Below are 24,202 nucleotides of genomic sequence, written 5' to 3'. Positions count from 1 at the left end.
AGTTCAGGGTGGGCTCATGTTCTGCAACCCCAGGGATAAAACCATAGAAATCGCCCATTGAAATGTGCCTTAGGAAGCATTGTCCATTATCAGGGTAAAAATGTCAAGGCACAAGCTTTGCCAGGCATGAAATGTCACTCACCCCCTAAATTCTTTGCATATACCATTTCCCACTTAACAAGAGTCCGTCATCACTCACCAATGGCTAGTTAAGTGCACATATTGAAGGCCGCCATTACATGTGCCACACAATTGTCTCCGCCACTGACATCCTTCATCTACCCTGCACTAAATTCATTCTTCCCATTCCCTATATTCTATATTGATTGGGGGCTTCGATGTGTGCTCCTGGGATACAAAACTGCACCAAGTGTAACAGCTCGTGCCCCAACAACCTAGTTACCCTTGTCCTCTGCCCTGTTGCTTTTGCATCCCTTGATCCACGCCAGGATAATGCAATGTTACTGTAAAAATATGCAGGCGGGTTTCCCCAGGAGTATGAAAACGTCCATTTTGAAATGGGATACCACACGCCCCATATCTTTACCCATCCTGACCCTCCGGTGTCCCTTTCTTCCAGCCCATCTGGTGAGCTCCCAAGGGGACCAAACCAAAAGTGAACGCGAGAGCCATCTTCTCGGCAGAGCCCCTCCCATTCTTGGGTCTGGCTGGTAAATACTTGGAAACACTTGACCTGAAGTTATCGGATGAAAGAGAAATAACAGTAAGGGACGATTGGGGAGTTCGGGGGTCAACCTCTTCTTCCAAGCCTTCAACAAATGAGCAGCTGATTATTCTCGTTAGTGACGGGACACGTGTTTACTGAACAATACAAGTGTAAGCGATGTGCTAAATCATTATTATCCCTGTCATTCACGTTCCTTTTTCATGACCAAGCCTTCATTCAGTAGTTCATTATACATGACCAAGCATGCGCAAAACCACATACCATCATGCAGGAATGCAATAAACGGCCAGCCTCATCTGACTAGGCATGCATTAAGCAGCAAACACCCTTTGACCTAACATGGCCAAAAATAGTCTGTAACCAATGAGTAGTCATGAGCGCAAAGGTGTGGTTTGCATCTGCCGTTTTAGCTAATGATGTGTTCTTTGTTTCAGGGAACCTCGCTAACTGTTATGGATGAGGATGAAAGGGAAACACCTGACAACTCTCCGTTCCTGGTTGGTTGTGTCGAAGACCTCCTGCCTGGGGCGTTGGCCCTTCCAGCACAACCTTTGTGACGGGATCACTGTGCTTTAGAAAGGAATTGTGATTGGTTCTCAGGACTCTCGCTGCTGTGGTCAGACCTTTTGATATTGGATAACTGGAGCCGCTCCATTGCAGCAAGGACTTCCATAATTGAACATTAGGAGCTTGGGCCCTCTTCCCCAGAGTTGAGGCCTCTATGATCGGAACTGTGGACCATCTTGGCCAGAAATGGAGTCTCTATGATCAGACCACATTATGTTGGGTTTCCACAACTCGAAGTCCTGGAATGTTCCTCAGGAAGTTCCCAAAAGCCTATTTTATGATGTGGGTATCCTGGGGTCACCGACACAGCAGGAGGGCGAGGACAACCTGGATCTCGAGGTGAACCCCTCCACAGCTGAGCAAGTGGCAACGGGGATTGGAAGCAATGAAGGATTTGGAGAATTTGGGTCAAAAAGTGCCCCCAGCACCCCCCGGCTAATCCCAGGTGATGACCTAGTCTTTAGCCATCGTGCCAAAAGCAAGACACTTGAACAGCCGGTAAGGAACATCTTCCTAGGAATACATGTTGTTTTTAAGTTGCCTCAAAGATTCTTTGGGTATGTTAAGGTTCACAAGATGTTTGGTGAATCAATATGTAAGAACTTCCGACCCTTGCGTAGCCCCCATTGTTGGCAGGCAGCGCTGGATAAGTATTGTGGTTGATGCGTGACTAGATGCGTGTGCTTGCCTTTATAAGAGTTAGTAAGGGCGGTCTGAAGCATCGGATCAGCGAATAAGGAGATGTAAACTGAAGCTTGAGATGAAAATGCAGAACATGAGGTTAAAGCCCCTGTGTCAAGAAGGTGGAAATGAACTGATCAGACAGGGGCGTACCCAGGAGCTGATGGTAAACTATGCCCAGCTAGTTGGGCTGCAGTCTTCCTTTGATTAGGAGAAAATGTAGTGACTTCCAAGCAGGGCTGACGTGGTTGTGGTGTCTTAGTCTACAGATGGGTCAGGCTGTGAATGTTTGGACTTTCCAGCACTTGGAAGTGACCTCACGGGCCTTGTTAGATGGTGTTACTATAGTCCGTGTGGGAGGAGAACATTGTGAAGGTTAGGGCAATTAAGGGTAGCGCTTCAGCGGTGCGAGGACATCTGTAGAAAGGAAAGGCGATGAGCCTCTCTTTTAAGTGTTGTCTTTCTGTGTAAAGGAGGAGTTGCTGTCAAACAGAAGGGCTTTGTTGCATGCAGTCTTTAAGTATGCACCCAGGGGAAAGCTCCATATATTCTGGACCCATGAAAGGGAATAGCCAAAGTTCATCACACAACTGCGCTTCCACTAATTCTGGTACTTTTATTTCCAAGGCACTAGAAACCAGCACCCTCCCTGGGGAATGCTCAATACTACAAGATGGCTTTTTGCCCTCTTTCTAGATCCATCGCTTCATCTGATGCACTGGCTAGCATTATACGTTCACCCCATTGTTATGGCTTATTTGCCCTCTTTCTAGATCCATCGCTTCCTCTGATCCACTGGCTAGCGTTATACGTTCACCCCATTGTTATGGCTTATCTGCCCTCTCTCTAGATCCATCGCTTCATCTGATGCACTGGCTAGCATTACACGTTCACCCCATTGTGATGGCTTATTTGCCCTCTTTCTAGATCCATCGCTTCATCAGATCCACTGGCTAGCATTATATGTTCAACCCATTGTGATGGCTTATCTGCCCTCTCTCTAGATCCATCTCTTCATACGATGCACTGGCTATCGTTGTACGTTCACCCCATTGTTATTGTTTATTTGCCCTTTTTTCGAGATCCATTGCTTCATCTGATCCACTGGCTAGCATTATACGTTCACCCCATTGTTATGGCTTATTTGCCCTCTTTCTAGATCCATCTCTTTATCCGATGCACTGGCTAGCGTTATACGTTCACCCCATTGTTATGGCTTATTTGCCCTCTTTCTAGATCCATCGCTTCCTCTGATCCACTGGCTAGCGTTATACGTTCACCCCATTGTGATGGCTTATCTGCCCTCTCTCTAGATCCATCGCTTCATCTGATGCACTGGCTAGCATTATACGTTCACCCCATTGTGATGGCTTATTTGCCCTCTTTCTAGATCCATCGCTTCCTCTGATCCACTGGCTAGCGTTATACGTTCACCCCATTGTTATGGCTTATCTGCCCTCTCTCTAGATCCATCGCTTCATCTGATGCACTGGCTAGCATTATACGTTCACCCCATTGTGATGGCTTATTTGCCCTCTTTCTAGATCCATCGCTTCCTCAGATCCACTGGCTAGCATTATATGTTCAACCCATTGTGATGGCTTATCTGCCCTCTCTCTAGATCCATCTGTTCATACGATGCACTGGCTATCGTTGTATGTTCACCCCATTGTTATTGTTTATTTGCCCTCTTTCTAGATCCATCACTTTATCCGATGCACTGACTAGCGTTATACGTTCACCCCATTGTGATGGCTTATTTGCCCTCTTTCTAGATCCATGTATTTTGCGGGCAGGAAAGTTGTCGCACTTGTATGGATTTCAGGGGGTAGCAGATATTGATAGGTTAACGCATGTGTTGCACTCAGAAGACATTTTATAGATTAGCAGATGTATTGCATTTGAAGAACTGTGAAGCCTAGCAGATGCACTGCCCTAGAAGAAGTTGGGAAGGTAGCACATACATTGCACTCAGAAGATCTGTGAAGGTTAGACGGATCTGAGGGTGGACAGTGTGCTGCACTTAGATGGACTTGGGTGTGGGCACAAGTGTTGCACTTTATAACGTTAGCCTGTTCAAGGCATTTAAAGATTTATGATGATAACCTATCCATTGCACTTAGAAGATCTATTTGTTAACCATTGTAATACATAAAGATATATGCAAGTATCCTTCATACTGCACTTAGAAGAGCCTGAAGGAAGCCCAATATAGAACCTAGAAGATATATAGTAAGTCTATAAGGGTAGCCTGTCTATTGCGTTTAGAGAATACTATGATCACAAGATCTTATGGTAGCCTGTCTGTCATGCCTAGAACATGTACTAAGATGGCCGGTCTAGTGTGCTTAGAAGACCTTCAGGGTAGCCTGTCCATAGTGCCTAGAAGAACCTATGAGGGTACATTCACTTTTTACACAGACACTAAGATCACACAGTGAGATAAAAGAAAAACTCCATCTGAGCTTAAAGTACGTATAACAAACTACTTAGTTGAACACTTGCCGTATGCACAGCTATCCATCCCCACACATTAGAATGCAGCTACGTCTTTGACACATTCGGTCTAGCTGGACACTTAAGTCTTCGCCTCCTTACACCAGACTTGCCTCAACACCTGTGCCATTAGAATACAGCGAGAACCTAAAATAAATTCTGTCTGTCTGGCCCCATCACGTGTCTCTTGTAATAGTGCACTCTCGTGATCTCCCATCTCCCTCGGCACCCGTGCACGTGCCTGACCTCTTGGGTTCCTTACTGAAGCCTAGCCAGACAACCTAATTCCTAATCTTTGCCAAATGCGCTCATGCATTCTAAACCTCTGTGAGAATGTCCTATGCTCTGCACTGCTGTCCCCAGGGGCGTTCTCACCCACAAGCGCGTCGAGACTATAGTAATGGTAAAATGGGCTATATAAATGACAACTGCAATACAATACAGTATTTGTTCTCATACATTTTCTGTGGATTTTTTCAAGCAAATCTTGGGACAAAAGAGGCTGATCTCATCACACAACTTTTAAACGTTAACGTATGTTTTATCGGGAGTTGCTGTGTCACAGAATGTCGTTTGCATGCAGTTTTGAAATGAAACTAGCCAAATGTAAAAAGTGGCATTTCCTGAATGCTCTAGGCTGTTTCAGCATGCACGGAGTATTCTTGGAATGTATGTGTCACCTTTTGACATGTGAAGTTTAGGCAATGAACGTGCAAATAGGCGCCACGGTGAATTGTGACTAATGTACGGAGAGGAGCGAAGCTGGGGCTAACAGAAATCACATTGTTGACAACTCGGTGGGGAAGGCAAGGAGCCTTCCTGTGGAACCACTGGGACGAGGAAGAATAGGAGAAACGAAGAGTACCGGTAAGTAATAGCGGCAACCTGGCGTATCGAGAGCAAGGCAGGTGGCATCTGTGTGGGAAGACGGACACATTGCTGCTGGCAACAAAGCGGGTTGGCATCTTGGCTTACAGTGACATGTGACAGACAAATCCTGAGGAAAAGGCTGGTAACTTCAAAGGTTAGTGCGATTGCCTACAATTCTAGGCAATGGTCTGCAACGTGCGGCTGCCCTAAAGCTCTGAAGATCCCTTACCATTGGCTATGCTGGATAGGGCTGATGGTAGTTGTAGTCCGAAGACCACAGAGCATGCTATGTACCAGTAGATGGCTTCATGGCATGTCTCTTCTCTCTCCCCTTTCTTTTTTCTTTCTCCGTCTCTTTCTATCCTTCCTTTTTTCTATCCCTTTATCTTCTTCCTTTTTTCTCTTTCTCTCCCCCTCTCGCTCGTATTCTCTTCTTGCTCTTTCTTTATGTCCTTTGCTCTCTTTTTCTCTTCTTTCTTTTTTCTTTCTCTCGCTTTCTCTCTCCATGTGTCTCTTTTCCACTCTGATTCTCTTCTCTTCTTTCTATCTTTTTTCCTTTATCTTTCTCTCCCTTTCTCTTTTTCTCTTCTTTCTTTCTCTCCCCTCTCTCGCTCATATTCTCTTCTTGCTCTTTTTTGTCCCTTTCTCTCCTTTGTTCTTCCTTCTTTCTCTTTCTCTCCCCTTCTCTTTTTCTCGTCGTTCTTTTTTCTTTCTCTCATCCTCTCGCTCGTATTCTCTTCTTGCTCTTTCTTTTTGTCCTTTTCACTTTTTTCTCTTCTTTCTAGTTTTCTCTCCTCTCTGTCTCTTTTTCACTCTTATTCTCCTCTTTCTCTCTTCTTTCCTTTTTCTTTCTCTCCCTTTCTCTCCTGCAGCCCAGTCAGCAGGGCCGCCAGCAGGCTGGACACTGAGAAAGAGATGGCTGCGGAATGAACCCGGCAGGAATGCGGAGAGACCTGAAACCACAGGTGGGGAGGAGCGGGATCTCTGGGAATGTTGCCTGAGATCGGTCTACGGCGGGGGATGCCTCTGGGATGTGACCTTAGAAACTGCAACATAACTCTAAGCTCTCCCTCACTTGGACGGGTTGCCCTCATTTTCTCTTAACTCACAAGCTTAAATAGGAACTATTCTGCTGTGACCCACTAGTCGTCCAGTCCAGTTCATTCCTGTGATGACACTGATACTGCTCTGCTGCAGGAAAAGGGCGTGCAAGGGCTTTGAACGCTCTGCCCAACCCTGTACTTAGCACTACAACAACTGGGCCAAGTGGTGTTTCGGTCTAAAGGTAAAAGTGGTAGAAAGTGAAGTTCACCGCTCATTCATAACAGGGGCCGAGGGACGATCAGAGTCACCAGCAGAGGGCTCTACCCAACAATAGTACACTAGATGTCACAGAAAAGTAATATCTGAGAATAAGTGTGTACTTTACTTGAACACAGGCAACTTACTAAACCCGACCCCTCAGGGCAAGTACACAGATAACGCAGGCAGGGGATATGTAGACTATAGACTCTGGGTAAAATACATCAGGCTCCCGGTGTTATGCTATTTATGCTTGCACTATGTCTGTCTGTATTTACCTGCATGTATTCTGTGGGCATTTTATCTCCATGTATCCACTTTCATTTTTTTGCTGTGCAGAAAATTAAGTTGTGACTAGTATTTTTGCACATTTATTTTCTTGAAAGTTCTGGTTTTTTTGCATTTTATACATAAATACTGAAAGGAAAGCGACTGATCTGTCTGTATTCATGGCTAAAAATCAGTAAAAACAGAAAGCAGCAGAGAAAACCCTGAAGGCAATAATGAATATAAGAGTGGAAACATCAAATAAATTGGTCACTTTTAGAAGTGTCTTTGGGAAAGGGAGTGACATGGCACCTAACCAGTCTCTAGTGCTCAACCTAAAAGGCAAGGCGGGTGTGGGGGTTGGGGGGGGGGGCTAGGGAGGGTCCAGTTTCCTCGAGTTAGTAATGGAGCATCTAGCACAAAAGTTCACCGCCTTGGTCTCTTCAAGCAGGCTCCTCGGTGTACCTCCCTCTGGCAGAAGTCGAAGATTCTGTGCATCCCACTTGGGCACCAATTGCATGTAGCGTCGGGCAGTTCCATCAATGGTCCAGAGGCGGCATTGCTGCTCATCTTTCTAAATGAAATGCTGACTGACCGCATCAGCCAGGAGTGGGGCCCTTGGACTGAGAGAATGTCCTGGGTCCTTTTGCCACTCTCCTTGAAGTGCTGGGGCTTTTTTCTGCTCATGCCACACAAAGAAGGATGCCCAAGGTGCTTGGGGAAAGCTTGCCGCATGAAAGGCACCTGACTTCCTGGTTACTACTATTCTCAGCAGCAGGCAGGCTCTTGGTCTTCCAGCAGGTCACCTCCCCTGTACAGCGGAAGTCAACGGGGAAATATGTTTCCACTCTTCTGCGATGCTTTGATTCAGCCTTGCAAAGGCCTCAAGAACTGGATTGCAGCCAACAAGGTTCTACGAAATGGAAGAATCTCATCTCTTCTATCGGCAAAGCCTGTCAGGAGATTGGTGTGTTTCCAGACCTCTCGCCAGAAGCCAACCACAGTTATTTTAACACAATGATTTATCTCCTTTGCTATCTTACTCAGAGCTCCAAGTGTGCAGAAAAGCAGGCGAGGCCAGGTTCAAAGCGTAAGAAAAAGGCGAACTCCCGGATACCTTGCACTTCTTGATTGAAAGGATGGGTATCTGACACCTGTTTCGACCTCTAGGGTCCTTTTCAAGGCTGTCATTGGACATATATGTGTTATAGCGGTGATTGTGAGAAGTAGAAATGTGTGACATATGTGCACAGCAGGATGGGGACGGACCCATTTGTCATAACAACATAGAATGGATTAGAGTAGATCAGTCAAACAGTGTTTGACATATGTTGCAAAACCAGAGATATCACATCTTATAAACATCCAAGTTTTAAGGTTCAAAACCAAATCAATTTGCAGGAGTGGTCATGGGGGAGAAAGAAGAGGAGGGGAGAAGAGAGTGTATAGGTTATTCTCTTGGGGTTTTAGGTGCATGTGCCAATATAAATGAGATTGTTTAACCTGGTGTTCTGTCTTTGTCTTACCTAAAAGTTGCTTTGTCGTGCCCAATATGATTCCTGAGCTGGTTGGCCTCCTGAATAGGCTAGAGCAATGCTATTTCTGCCCTCTGTGATTCTGGGCTGGTAGCTCTTCTGGATAGGCTGGGAGAAAATGTGCAAACGTCGGGTCAAATGGGTGGAGGGCTATTTCCATCCTCCTTGCCCGTGTTCACTGGTCCTCCATGTGCTGGTGTGGTGACAAAGATGTGTGATTAATCCCGGATGAGATCTAGAGCGTCATGTTAATGACCTCCTTTACAATGAACTGAGGCGGTGATAGTGGTATAGTGGTGGGGTGCTGGATGTGGGTAGTAATGCCCTATGCCGTGATAATGTAGTGCCTGAAGTGGGACGTGAACGTGGCGCCGGTGGCGAAGCTATAAATTGTGCCCTTAACCTGCATACCCATGTCTAAATTGAAACGTGTATGTCACGGACATCCATGGCGGTGAGTCAGGAGGCATAATGGGTGGAAGGGGCAGTGTTTCTCAGTTCAGGTTTTTGTTCAGCATACGGCCAAAGTATTGGGATCATCCAGATTGTAAGTGCTGCCATGCTTTCGTTTATGGGAAATCAACCTGTAGAGTTTGTAGTACACGTGCAGTGTGCCTGGTGCCGGCAGGGAGGGGAATTGCTTAGTGTGGATCACTGGGGCTTACTTTTGTGTTTGCTGCTCCGTCGCTATGTGTTCCTACTCCTGATGAGATGACTACGACTAAGGTGCCCTGGTGCACCAAAAATTGACATTTGACATGCGCGAGCGTGACTACACACACCCACATGCGCTGTTACTCAGCTAGTGTGAGTGAGAGCGCACATGCATGTGTGCCAGGTCAGGTATTACAGCGGAGACAGTCCTCCTATGCGCTTGCCTGTAGGCGTTATATAAATAACACATCATTATCATTATTAGTAATACCTGATATTAGGATGAGGTGGGGATGTGTGGGATGGACAAGGGTTGGGGGCGGGTTAATTATGTGTGGTGCAGATGCTCCTGGGGTGGGAAACAATGGAAGCGGGATTAAGGAGGAGGGGGTGATTACTCGAGTAAGGGTCGCTTGGGCAGCCATGAGTAGTGAAAGAGGTCCAAGAGTAGCATGAGATTTGATTAATCAGTCCAGGGAATGTTTCTCCTTTTCTATTGTGTGGGTGACCTTGTCTGAAGTGGAAAAAATTATCGGGTCTGGTGAGGTGCAGGTAGTGGTGGTCCCCATAAATGGTTGCATTGGGGCCTTCCCAGTGTGGGGTGGTTAATGTACTAGTTAAAGGCCCATTATTGCCGGAAGACAGACGTTTGGGACATGTTGACCTTATGCATGAACATATCTTATAAAAATACATTAAGGTCATGATCCGTGTTCAGTCCTTGCATTACACATCTGAATCTATAAATCATCAGCTTGCACTCGCTGTTGCCACCCCTGGTTCTACATTTTCACAGTTTGTATTCCCACGAAGCGGATCTTCCTTTTGTCATCAAGCTGATAGTTCTGTTGCCAATGGGTCCCCAAATGGAGCTTCTGGTCTTGTGAGTGTATACTGTTCAGTTCAGATGTTCTCTAATCCTGATGTGCATTTCCCTGATAGTACTCCCAATGTATACTTTCTCACAAATGCAAATGATAGCATAGATCACATATTTGGTCCGACAATTAATGTGCTCTTTAATAACAAAATAATTTACAATCCTGAGTTTTTCTGCATACCCACACATGGAACATGTTCCACATTTTGTGAATCCTATTTGTATACTTTCACTACGCCAGTCTGTTGCAGAGATCTTTTTCTGAGCCATATAAGATGGGCTGAGGATATTGTACACGTTTGGAAGGAAGGTAGCAAGTATGAAAGTCGAAGGGAAAAGGGATCAATCCCTAGCACTTCAATCAAAAAGCGAAGAAGAAAATCTGTTCATTCATGAATGTAGAGCAATGTCCTTAAGTAGACTGAACTTAGACAAATATGAGGAAGATAATAGTCACACTAGTTGGGGACAAGACATATCAGATGAGGAAAGAGAATCTACCCTTGAGGTAGGAGGAGGGACCACGCGCGCCCCTGAAGGAAGCCTGCAAATGGAAAAAGAAATAAGATGGTCAGATCTGGAATAACTTAAGGATAGGATGCCAGATTCCATAACATATCCTTAGCGTCCCCGAGGACGATCGTATAGTGAGAAGGGAGAATCGCACCATATGTGAGCAGATTAAGGTTGTTACCGACAAGGAGACAGACAGGGATGATCGTTCCTGCCATGGATAGACTAATAATGGGATCCGACTCTGGGTTGGGGTTCATGAATGAAAGGCTAGAGTAAGGTGTGAGGTCTAATCTAACATCTTTGTTCATGAGTAGTAGGGACCAGTGTTTATTCAAAACATTTTGTATTCCGTCACTATTGCAATTATTTCTGGTTACAAATCTAAACATTCTGTCATCCCATTGTTTCTTTTCCTTTGGTATAAGGAGGGTCTGCCTTTCCATTGGTAAAGTTTTCTCTTTCGCAGGTTTCAAATTGCTCTCAGTGTAACCTCTGTCCCTGAATCTTTGGTCAGGTAGTTTGCACTCCTGTTCCAATCCCTCCTTAGTATTGCAATTGCACATCACTCTGATTTATTCTCCTTGCGGGTGGTTGGTGATGACCAACCTTCTGTGGCAGCTGGTTGCATGTAGCACCAAGTTTACTTCTGTTGGTTTATGATAGATTTTCGTGAGAAGTTAGTTGTAATTGACCATGATTGTTAGGTCTAGGGATTCCAGTTGTGCTTCGCTTGTATGGCTAGTCAGTTCAATCCCGAATTTGTTGTTGTTTAGATATTGGACATATCCATCCAGTTGATCTTTCGTTTCTTTCCAAATGAGTATTATGTTGTTGATATATCGATACCATTCTGCTGTGTGAAGTCAGTATTGATCATGGCATGCTTTTGTTCATGAGAATGCATTAAACAGTTTGCCAGTGAGGGGGCATAGATGGCTCCCATTGCTATGCCCGCGGTTTGTCTATAGTATTCACCTTTGAACAAAAACACATTTTTGGTTAGTGAGATTTGTAGAAACAGTAGTGCAAACTACTTGACCAAATATTCAAGGACAGAGATTACATTTTCAACCGCCCTCTAATTATTCCATTGAAAGGGTCAAACGTTTAGGGGTTGAGAAACCCATAGAAGAAGAGAGAGACTGCTTTCACATGCCATCAAGATGTTAGCTAGCTCCAAAGGACACATGGGCACTTTTCACTGGGGGCTATGCCCCCGTTATTAGACATACATGAGTCCCAAGCATCTCCCTGGACCTGCCTTCGGAGTATTCCTTATCTTTGTGTGGGTTTGATCTACTGGTCCATCTACAGTAGAAGGACAAAAATGAGCTTAAGCGATTTCAGGTAGATTGGTGCCCATATTCCTCAAAAGGAAATGCCACAGCTGCAAAGACCCCTGACCTTTTTAGCTTCCTGTCCTGTCCGTTCCACTCCACCCCAATGACTGCCTGAAAAACATGCAACTGTTCTGTACTAGACATCAAAATACTAAACCACTATATCATGCAAATAATCCACATTCCACTCACAGAGCTCAATAGCTCCGGGCTATCTGCCAATGGGTGACATGTGTTTGACAAATGATGAAGTTTAACATTTGTTTAGAGTTCAAAAAGTGTATTTATAAACAGATTGTCCATTGACTGTAAAGGTGAATCTGTGTTTCTGGTTTGGCACAGTGCTACTTAACAGAAACCATTATTCTTGAACTCCCAACCTATTGTATTCTTCAAGATTGTCAATGTAACAGACTTTTGGTCTTCATTTTAAGTTGATAAGCCTTCTCTATATGTTCAATTTCTCAGGTTCTCTGGGGGCTTCGTACTTCACGTCTCTGTAAGCAATGTTTCTCTGTATGATCACTTCTTAATGCCTCATTGGACTGGACTTAAAGTCCACAAGATCCTGTGCTTCTGTGCTTGCTTGGATTCTCAGTCTGTCTTGATATTCTGGACTGCAATGTGCCTCTGATCACTGCACTTCACTATGGTACCAGGCACCTGAACCTCAATTTCCAGCATGCAGCACTTTTTGTCATGCCGCGTTTATCCTCTGGAAGCCTCCTTTCTCTTTCTCAGTCCCTTGCTTTAATTTCTTTGCCAGGGTAGGCATTACCCTTCTTCAAGCAGTGCTGAGGGATTTGCTCCTCTGTGGTGTCCGGTGTGTTCAAGCCTCTCTCCTACTCCAGGGTTTCCACTGTACTCCATCTCTCCTGTTCCTTCTTACATACCTCCTCCACCACTCAGACACTGCCCTGCTTTGGAACATCCTCTTCTTCTCGCCTCAGCGGCTTTGCATCGCGTCATAGCTACTACACTGGGATTCATTGTCGGACATTAACCATTTCTTCTTCTTGCAATCAGCATAGATTTACCCTTCACAACTTCCTCAGATTTTCAAGTCCACTTTATCAAAACTTTGCTGGGCTTCTCTCCCTCTTTGCTCCTCCTGCTCACTTCCCCTTCCACTCAGAACAGTTCTAACCCAGGGAGGCCGCAAACTGTATTACATGTCCATGACCAGGCAGACAGAATCCTACTTGACCTTTCTTCTCCGCCTTGTCAAGGACATTCCACTACACGCTCTCTGTAACTTCAACATCTCCTCTTCATTTTCAAAGAGAGTGGGGAGGTTAGACAAAAATATATATATTCAGGTGTTTACTTCTGCTCCAGTATTCTACAGAGGATTTAAATTGTGCTAAATGTATACCAGAAAAAAGAAGGGGAACTGGTACTCTAGGGAGGGACTGGGTAGACTGGAGGGGAGCAAGGTGCAACACATGTGTCATCCAGTTGCTGCTGAGGCAGGTTCACAGCCAAGTAGGTGGAACAGTGTTTTCCATTTCTTTTTGGTCAGGCAGTTGGAACATTTATATATCGCCTTTGTGAAATCAATCACCTCTACTCGCTGATCTCAACTCCGCTGGAACCCATACTTGATACCTGTGTGAAGATGCTGCTTCAACCGGGGCCATCAACTAGAAAATCCTGCCCTCTCATATAGGGAATATGGTCATTTATTGCGAACACTAGGTCCACTTGAGACTCATACCACCTCTGGTTTGACAGCGAGTTCTATGGATGAACTAGTCCGTGATCCTTAATAGGTCAAAGGTTCACGCGTGGGATATACCATGTGATATTATCCTTCAGGGAGGCAGAGGCTGCCCATGGAAGCATTTGAAGATGTTGCAGGTCATTTGAAGCTGAATCCTCTATTGGAAGCTAGAAGTTCCTGCAAGCATCTTGAAAATGATCATGTAACCAGTAAACCAGTAAGATCTGAGCCATCTGGAGTCAGCTAGTAAGTTTCCTTGGCGTATCCCTAGGAATGCATTACAATAGTCCAAGCAATGAGTTGCTAAGTTTCCTCGCACCTAGAAACACTTGTGTACAGGCATGTTATAAATGACTTATCATATCCTACTAAAACTGCACACATGCACTTATCCAGTGGCATAAAGGGGGAAATTCCACATACTCACCTGATTAAAACAGCGTTCCTTGCAAATGGCCTTCATTCTCTATAAACATTAGTGTCCAAACATTTAACCTGGGAAAGCGATTTGACATGATTTTCAAAAATCGGAGGGCGATGGTGTATGAAGAGAGACAGCTTGGTGCAAGCATGACCTTTTCCATCGTCCCCTGGCCGAGACAAAGCCAGCCAGAGTCCAACTAGGCGGAGACTGACCATACATTCACAAATCCTGGATGCAGACATATTTCAGTTTAGCTGTAATGCTGTAGTGTGTTCAAATGAAGCGGTACGCTTTAACTTCAAAAATAGCAGTTCAGGAAAGATGGTCAAAAATGGTTCTTAAAAGTGTACACCTGTTAATAGTAAAAAAAAAGTGGAACTCTGTTCCTGATAGTAGGCATTCACTTCTACCACTTGTTCCAGCTGTCGTAAACCATCGTAAAATCCAGTTGTTCATATATTTGTTCCACTGTTGGTGAGATTTAGGGTGATGATTTGGCCAGAAGTTGAGCATAATGCTTCCACCGGCCTGAGCACCGATGTCCTACCTCCTTTATTGCTTTACTGCCGCAGCCTTGCATGCTGCTTACAGCCCAGAAGGCATGAGTTTCATAGTTGGTTGGATCCCTTCCACTGGTTCCATGTCATTTCATCGACAGAGATTGCTTTGTGGTCATTTACTACAAAGTAATTACTCCGAAATCTTACTTCAAATGTTTAGATATTTCTTTTATTTTGTGGGGGTTTTCTCCCCTCGTCCTCTTCAATACTACCAATACCAAAACACTCCCCATCCCCTTTTCACCCCTTAATCCATAAATACCCATATTTGTCAAAATAATTTTGAAGTAAATTACTTTGTAGTAAATTACCCTAAAGTAATTACTGTCGAGAAAGCAATGGGATACACATCTATTGTGACCCAGCATACTTTTCAAAACACTGCTGGATTGGTATACTGCCAACGGTGATAAAGTTACCCCATTGTTCACATAGAAAGTGTAGAAACAATATTCCTTTCCCTTTTCATGGAGACCCAAGCCTGCAAGCGGAGCCGTGGGTCAGAGAGATGGAAGTAGACAGAGTTTGAAGAGGAAACTTCTCACAGTCAAAATAACAATCTCCCACTCTAGTACCCTCACCATTCACCTCATCTACAGGCCCCCCGACCCCCCGGAGATTTCGAGGAGGACATAGTTACACTGCTTTCTGACAACACTAAACCTACGTCGCAAATCTTAATACTTGGTGACTTTAACTTAGGCCTATCTGACCCTAATGACCCGGCTGCTAAATCACTGGAACAATCGTTAAATGAACTGAATTTCATACAGAGAATTAATGAACCTACTCACATAAAAGGTCAAACATTGGACTGGTTGGCAGACCACAACTGCCCTACGGTAATTACTACCATTGAACCACAATCCTGGACTGACCATTCCCTCATCACCTTCACCATTAACGCTAATCATTCAGCCTTGAAAACCAAGCCTATTGCGCCTCCTTTACTTACGCAAAACAAGCGTAATATAACAGCTGATAAATTAGCACCTCTACTGATCCCAATACTTAATGCCAACAAATCCAAGGATGCTGGGGAACTAATTAACCTCTTCAACAACACTATGACATCAGCCATCGATGCTATTGTCCCTCTGAAATTACACAAAAGTAAACCCAAAGAACACCTTAATTCTTGGTATACTTCACAACTCAAAGCCTTGAGGGCAAAAAAAAGAAAATGCGAGACAACATGGAAAAACCTACCCTCTAAAGAAAACAAAAACATAGGGCCTCATTACACGGTAGGCGGTAACCATGGCGCTATTAGCGCCATGGTTGCCGCCGGTACCGTACCGAGTCCGCCTTGGTGGATGGCGGAATTACCGCCCTACTCCAAGGTGAGCGGGGCGGTAATTCCCCAATCCCCATTAACCCTTCCCCATTCCCATTTTTGCCCCATAGGCCATAATGGGAATGGGGAAGGTGCTAATTACGGTACCGCAAATTGCGGTACCGTAATTAGCTCTGAGGTCCCTTTGCGGGTCCCGTCCTTAACGCCTGGAAAAACCAGGCGTTAAGGGAGGACCCGCAAAGGGACCTCGTAGTAAGGCGGTAAGGGTTTACCGGTACCGGTGCCCTTACCGGTACCGGTAAACCCTTACCGCCTACTGTGTAATGAGGCCCATAGTCACAGAAATCACTGCTCATTACAAAGCAGAGATTATCAAAACTAAACAAGAAACTTATAATGATAGGATCCAAAATGCCAGTTCCAGTATTAAGGAACTATTTGGAATCCTAAATCCCCTATAGCTCCTGACGACTCTGACCCTAAAGACAAAGCTTGGTGCACGGACATACAAAACGCCCTTGCCAATAAAATCACTACCCTCCAAAAAAGATGTGCCTCTAAAAGACTCAATATCAATGGTTTCGACACAGTGCAAACCTTAGACACCTCTACCCTCACTAACACTCTACCAGCATTCAAATTTGCTCAAGTCTCATGGGCCGAGGTCGCTAAAATCATTAACTCTCTGAAACCCTCACGTTGCCAAGGAGACATCTGCCCTGCACAAATTATAAAAGATTGCAAGAGATCTCACTCCTTTTATCACTAGACTAATAAATGCCTCTTTTAAATCATGTCAGGTTCCCACTAACCTAAAAGATGCATGGGTACTACCTTTGCTCAAAAAAGCCTCTCTCAATCCCACCATCCCAACCAATTGCAGGCTAATAACCACTGTCCCTTTCCTCCTCAAAATTAACGATAAGGCAGCCTACCTCCAAATACAGTCATACCTAGAGATCAACAATCTACTAGGGCTTAGACAATCAGGATTTAGACCCTTGCATGGGATCGAAACAGCCTTGCTAGACTTGAAAACACAAATAGACCTGATAAAAGACAATAGACAATGTGCACTACTTTTGCTTCTAGACCTTTCTGCAGCCTATGATCTGGTTGATCAAAACATACTCTGTGAACACCTATAATCGGCAGCTAACTTCTCCCCGAATGCTGCAACCTGGGTCAAATCATTCTTAAACAACAGAATGATGAGAGTATTCTCCCCTTAAGACGCAGCTGACCCTATCCCCGTCTCCTGTGGTGTCCCTCGAGGCTCCTGCGTCTCCCCCACACTATACAATGTGTTTACCAAACCTGTATACAACATACTGGACCTTCTGGGTGTCATCTACACCAACTACGCAGATGACACCCAGATACTGATCCCACTTTCCAGCAACTACGACTCTGACAATGACAGACTAAACAAAATCTATCGAGTCATTTAGGCCTGGATGGCCACCCACAGCCTGTGCCTGAATGACGATAAGACCGAAATTCTTATATTAGGCGCCCCTATTCAACTAAATAAACTGAACCCTAAATACATCTCGTTCAACATAGATGGGAACCTGCTCACCACGGCCAAGGAAACTAAAACACTAGGCTTCCATCTTGATTCTGCCCTGAACCTCAAAAAACAAGCCAATGCCACTGCCACAGCGACCGCCTATATGTGTAAACTGATCCTTGCATGCAAAAATTATCTCTCCACCAATAGCTGCATGATTTTAGCTCGAGCATTAATCCTGTCCAAACTCGATTACTGCAATGCTCTATATGCAGGTGCGAACAAACAAGTTCTCAACGAACTCCAAACCTTGCAAAACAACACACTAAGAACTGCCTTATGCATCCCACGGAAAGACCATATATCTGAAACAAGAAGAAGCTACAAATGGCTATCCATCAAGGATAGAATCTTCTTTAAACTCGTCTCCATCTCCCACAAATGCCTTCAGAATGCTGCCCCTAAATACTGGAGTGACAAAATTGTCCTTAAAACTTCAGCTAGACCTACAAGATCAGCTAACTCCCACTGCATCATTACGCCTCGCTACAACCTAAAAAGAGCCGGAGGGACCAGCTTCCCAGTGCAAGCAGCCTTAGCCTGGAATGCCCTCCCTCTTAATCTACGCATGGATGACAATCTCAATAGTTTCAGGACCAACACCAAAGAATGGCTCTTTACCAAAGACACTGTACTCATTGCCTGACATGACACAATCTCGCTTGTAACTGCCTCTGCACTGACAGATGTATTATTGTATACTTTGCTGGCGAATGTAACCTTGATTCCAATGTTTTTTTTTCCTTCGTTTTACCGTGATTAATACCTTTTTTATCGTAACCTCTATTAATACCTCTTCTTATGTACGTATGTATACTAAATTGTCTTGAAAAGCGCCCAGATACCCTAGGGTGTGGTGCTCTGTACAAATAATAAACAAACAAACAAACAAGCAGGAAGAGGACTTGAAAGGATGCAAAGCAGTGGACTATATTAAAATCTGTTGAAAACACTAGTGGGGATGGCAGTGGCAGTGCAGAGGCATCAAGGATGTTCCCTATCACTGCAACTGTGAAAGAGCAAGGGCCTAATTTACAGAAGCATTTTAAAATGGCAAAACCCCATTGGAAACCGTTCTGTGAATCAGGGCCCAAGAGTCTGTATAGTTGCTGATTAGGTTCCAGTCCATTGAGGTTCTGAAACACCGTCTGCTTCCACAATAGCAGGGAAGGGGAGCACAAACTCTTGATTTTGTTGTCCCATCTCTCTTTCTATGGGAAAGCAACTCGGCATGAGAATGGCCCAATGTCCCCATTTCTATTTCCATTGACTAGCGGTCGGTTGGGAAGCAGGGATACGTTGGAGTGGGGGGCTGGGGGGCGAACGTGGTCCATGCCACTGTCTGAAGAAGACACAAATGGCGACCCAGAGAGAAGCGCTGGAGGTAGTATGGAACACTTGCGATCATTGACAGGTTCAGTCTGTATTCCCAGCCTCCAAATTGGCCAGCGCCTCTCCCCAGGTGCTAACATGTGCTAAATAAAGCTTGGCAAAACTTGTCTCATGTCCATGCTTCATCCCTTGCCTGATTTTATCAATTTCGCACAGAAAAATACACCAAGGAAACCAAGGTATTTCAAAATGTATTCATCTATATTTATCAGCACAAATGGGAAACGGGCAGCCATAATTTTCTATAAAGAATTAGTGCCCGTGTCCATGCTCTATGACAAAAGTCTGCTTCGTGACAGTCCTCTTCGTGTTCCACATACGAGAAAGTAGGCTGCTAATGCAGTTAGTTAACAATGAATTGTGCTGAAATAGTAGTCTTGCTATCAGGACCACTTCAAAGCACTAGGACAGGGAGTAAAGATAGAGGGGAGAAGATCAGAGTAGAACATGAGATTCTGGACGGTAGACAGAGCCAACGTGATGGGTTTTCAGACCTCTTCTAATCATCATGTAGTCCAACTCAAGGCTGAAAGGAACAGGAAGTGAGGCCTCTGGGTAGCGTGCACTGCAGAAGATCAGACTGTAGTGCAGGTCATCGGAAGCAACGTAGAAAGCTGCATGCAGGAGGCGGCAGAGGCATTGTTGTTAAAGGAAAAGAAGGGGCCACCGCCTTCCGGCAGGGGGCAGTAATTAAACCTGAAGGGAAAGACAGGAGGAGGTGAGGTGTTTGGGGGGTAGCAGAGGGGTTGGTCCTCTCTATGGATCTGAGGCATTCTAGCTGACAGTCGGGAAAGTTGAATGCCAAAGACATAAAATAGCGATGAAAAATAGTGAGGGACGTGAGGTATCATAGTACAGAGCAGGGCTAGGCGATTGCAATAGGGAAAAGTGTTCCATGCAGGAGGGAGGACGACTCATCCAAGACTGAGAGCAAGAGGTTCACTACATAGTATGGGGAGAGGGGGGGGTGATGGAGGAATGCAGCAGAGAGAAACAATAATGCAAGAGACCTGCGGGTGAGCGAATATGCATAGCAAAGGAAAGCATGACTGGCATGCACAGCAAAAGGCTGAATACAGAAAAGAGTAAATCGGAAGAAGTTAAGAATGAAGATGAAGAGGTGTGCTCCAGTGAGGCCAAAGACAGTTTGCCACCAGAACTTGCAACCACCGGAATCTGCAGGGTAATTGGCGAAACTCACAAACTCTTAAGAGGTTTGGATCTAAAGTTCAGATTACGTTCATGTCAATTGCAGATAGAGGATGATTAGTTAAAAAGTGGGTGGAACCAGTTTTTTTATTTTATTTATTTATTACCAATGAAGTTAAAAAAAAGTGTCAATTGCTGAGCTAAACGCTTGCTGCTCCTTAGCAGTAAGTCTCAAAAAACAAAATGAGCTCTGGGCTGTCAGCAAGCAAAAATAATTATTAAAAATTCACTACACAAATCTTTGTTGTGCTTTCTCAAATCTCTGAGGCCCCTAAATACAGTCCTCGACACCTCAGCTTCTATAGCCCAAAGTGGAAAAATAACCTTGGGCTATAGAGAAAGTTGTGTAAATACAAATGTGTGAAGGGCCGTGAGGATAGCTCGGGGACAACGCATTCCCAGTCCTGCGCTTAGAAACTGGTCTCAGGTATTGAGCACGTAATAAAAAGTCATTAATTAATTAAAGGATACCAGTACACTCTCAGTTTGATGTGATAAACTTTAAACAGAAAAGGAAATGTAAACTGAACATTTCTGCAAGATTATTAGTCCTGGAAAAATTAGTAGAAAGGGAAAAGGGAAGCTATGCCTAATTGGGAAAGGGAAAGGGTAAAACAAACCTGAAGACAACCCATGGAAGAGGTTTAGCACAAGTTTGTTTGTTTGTTTTGTTTATTTATAGAGCGCACCGGACACAAGGGCATCAGGGCGCAAGCAGTAAGGATATGTTCAGCTTGGTTACATGGTTACATGAAATGCAAGAATATGGATAGGTACATGAGATACAGAGGTATAAATACGATAAGGATACAATCAGTTTGGTTACATAGGAACAAGAGAAAACATAGACATGGGTAGGTGCCCGAGATATAAGGTATAAGTACAATGTGCATAGCGTGAGCGGCTGGATGCAAAGTTAACGCGTTACAGCGCGACACGGAGAGGGAGTCCAGAGGGACTGACACATAATAGGTGACTCAATGTGTGGAGGGATATGCGGTGACGGGGCAAGTGGATAGTCGAGTGAGTGTTAATCAGGAAGTTATTTATCATTTGCTTTGAACCAGTCTGTCAGGTTCTGTCTAAATGTCTAAATTTAGAGAAGGATGGGTGTTCTCTAAGGCCGGGGTGTAGGGAGTTCCACAGTTGCTCAGCCTTAACTGGGAAGCTGTGACCCCCGATGGTAGAGAGTTTGAAGCGTGGTACTTGGAGGCAATTGGAGTTGGCTGTTCTTGTCGGTCTGAGAGAAGTTTTCCTACTGATTCTGTTAGTGAGGTTTGGTAGTGCTCTATTGTTGAGGCACTTGTAAGTAAAGGAGGCGATTTGGACTTGGATTTTATCAAAGGTGGATAGCCATTTGTATTTCCTGGAGGAGATGTGTTCATTTCTGTTGATCTTACGTGCTGCTCTCAGAGCATTGTTCTGGAGAACCTGTATTTTCTGGATAATCTGTTTGCACCAATGTATAGTGCATTGCAGTAATCCAATTTGGAGAGTATGAGTGCTCTTGCAAGGATCAGGCAGCTGTCAGTGGAGAGGAATTGTTTGCTAGCTCTGATTAGTTTGCACGTATATGCGGTAGCAGAGGCTAGGGAGTTGACCTGTTTCGTGAAGTTCAGGGTGGCGTCCAGATAGAAGCCTAAGGTCTTCACTTCCTTAGCTACTTTTATGTCGTTTCCATCAATGGTGAAACTGGCGTAATCTGTGCTTGGTTTGGAAAGGTGGGTCGGGTGCCTAGGGTAATAAGCTCAGTTTTGTCATCGTTCAGACATAGTCCATGGGTGGCCATCCATGACTGAACGATGCAATAAATACTGTTCACCAGAGCCAAGAGCCAAGTCTGCTACGTAGTCTCCGGTAAGAAGAAGGAGGATTTGGGTATTGTCTGCATAATTTGTGTGTGCGATACCCAAATGGTCCATTTTGTCAAAGAGGGGCTTGGTGAATAAATTGTAGAGTGTTGGTGACACACAGGATCCCTGAGGTACACCGCAGGTTATCGGGATAGGGTCTGCTGAAGCCGATGGTGAAAAGACTCTCATGGTCCTGTTGCTCAAGAACGACTCAATCCATGTAATGGCCTCTTTAGAGAAGTGAGCTGCAGAGTCTAGGTGGCTGCATAAGACTTTGTGGTCAACCAAGTCGAATGCAGCCGAAAGGTCTAGTAGGAGGGGTAGGGCTGATTGGCCCTTATCTCTAAGCTCGTCTATTTGAGTCTTTAGATCAATTAGAGCTGTCTCCGTACCGTGTTGGGGACGGAATCCGGATTGGCGAGAGCCTAGTAGGAGGTTGGATTCCAGGAAGTTTTGTATTTCGATGTAGGCCACTTTATCTAGGATTTTAAAGAGAAATGGCACAGTCGTGATGGGTCTAAAGTTGGTGGGTATGGCTGGGTCCAGAATTTCCTTTTTGAGTAGCGGTAGTACCCATGATTCTTTTAAGTTGTTAGGCACAGTGCCGGATGTGAAAGAGGAATTGATAAGTTTGGTTATGAAGGGAGCAAGTTCTCTCGCAGCGTCCTTAATGAGTTGTGGCGGGCATTGGTCACCCTTGCAATTGGACGATTTGAGTCCCAGTATGACCATCTCCACCCCAATGACAGAAACTTTGGAGAAGCTGAATCGCGTTTCATGTTCACTGTGTGTCAGAGGGGATGTACTGTGAGTGGTTTGGGGTGCTAGGGAGGCTTTCTTGTGGGCAATTTTAGTTTGTAGGTTGAATACTTTGTTAGTTAGGGCGTGCTGGATACTGGAGCACCACTTTTTATCTTTGGTACAGTTTTCTTGCGGTACGATGGGTGTTTCCAATTCTTTAAGAATAGTGAATAGTTCTTTGATACTAGATTTGGATTGTGCTATTCTATTGTCATACGTCTCCTGTTTAGCTAGGAGGATGTCTTTCTTATATTGGGTTGAGATGTTGGTGAGGTTTAGTTTGTTTTCTGCTGAAGGTGAGAGTCTCCAGGCAGTTTCCAGTTTTCTTTTGCGTAGTCTAAGGTTTTTTAGGTGGGGGTTGAACCAGGTGTTAAGGTGTTTTTTGGGTTTGCTCTTCCTTAGTTTGAGGGGTGCAATATTATCAAAGGCCGAATTCATGATTACGTTGTACTCTTCAACTAGAGAGTTGGGGTCCATGTTGTCTGGTCGGGAATTGAGATTAGGTAGTTTGTGGGGCAGCAGTTTGTCAGCTGTCATAAGTTTTTTATTCCTCGTGAGGGTGGGTGGAGCCAGCAGGGAGGTCTGGACTGTGGCAGGATTGGTTGCCAGAGAAAATGTTAGGAGATGGTGATCCGTCCAAATCTGGGGGGCGATGGACGTGGTATTGACCTTACAGTTGTGCTCTGCGATCGAATCTAGGGTTTGACCTTTGTCGTGAGTGGGTAGGTTTACTTTCTGAGTGAAGCCAAGTTCTGTCAGAGTTGTGGCGATGACAGAAGAGTGGGTGTCCTTAATATCATTATAGCCCAGGTTGAAATCACCTAGCACTAGTGTATGGGAGGTGTTTTTTAAGTTGTTGGATAATGCTGTGGATAGGTCTTCCGAGAAGGATCCAATATGGCCTGGAGGTCTATAGATAAGAAGGATATTCAACGTTTGGGAGTTAGCAGTGGGTAGTTTGACCGTAAGGCATTTGCAAGATTTCAAAGGGGGTGTTGCAGCTATTCTCATATCTAAGTTGGTTTTAGCTATAATTGCTAGTCCTCCACCTCGAGAGCTGAGTCTGTCTGCTCGCAGGATGGTATAGTTATCAGGGGCTGCCAGAGATAGGGCAGGGCCTGCAGCATCATACAACCATGATTCTGAGATGGCCAAGAAGTCAAGGTTATCTGTTAGGATAATGTCAGATATTTCAGTTGCATGAGCAACTAGGGACCTGGCATTTATAAGAGCGCCTTTGAGATTTAGTGGGTGGCTTTCCGATGCAGAAGTGGCACTGGGGCTTTCTTGGGTCATTTGTCTAGGATGGTTAGGTTTCGGTTTTTTGCAATTGGTAGGATAGTAGTGAGCTCTAATTCTGCTTTATGAGGTAGGCTTCTTTTTAGGAGGTTTAGTTGCTCAATCTTTTTTGCTGGTAGTTCATATAGTTTGGATAGGCGAGCGCGCAACCTGTGTTTCTATCGGTGGTGCTGCATGGAGCCTCTGCGATAGAGTATTCTTGTTGCAGGCTGGTTCTGTGTGCAGTTATGCACTTTTGTTTGCCTGTCATTATGGGGCAGGTATGAGTATAATGG

At 44.8% G+C, this 24,202-nt stretch overlaps 1 protein-coding gene across 2 annotated transcripts in view; it reads left to right on the top strand.

The window, feature by feature from the left end:
- The window catches only part of LOC138580291 (pleckstrin homology domain-containing family G member 6-like), a 365,164-nt gene that overhangs the window by 55,106 nt on the left and 285,856 nt on the right, over positions 1–24,202 (top strand). For both annotated transcript variants that reach the window (XM_069650705.1, XM_069650704.1), the window contains exon 2: positions 1,123–1,753. In XM_069650705.1, the coding sequence (XP_069506806.1) occupies positions 1,469–1,753 (285 nt within the window). In that variant the 5' untranslated portion in view covers positions 1,123–1,468. The remainder of the gene's footprint in view (positions 1–1,122; positions 1,754–24,202) is intronic.

The sequence above is a fragment of the Ambystoma mexicanum genome, chromosome 3p, assembly GCF_040938575.1.
Source record: "Ambystoma mexicanum isolate Mex_15411 chromosome 3p, UKY_AmexF1_1, whole genome shotgun sequence".
In the NCBI taxonomy this organism is placed as follows: Eukaryota; Metazoa; Chordata; class Amphibia; order Caudata; family Ambystomatidae; genus Ambystoma; species Ambystoma mexicanum.
Note: the sequence above shows the minus strand (reverse complement) of the source record. Positions and strands in the feature narration are given on the sequence as shown.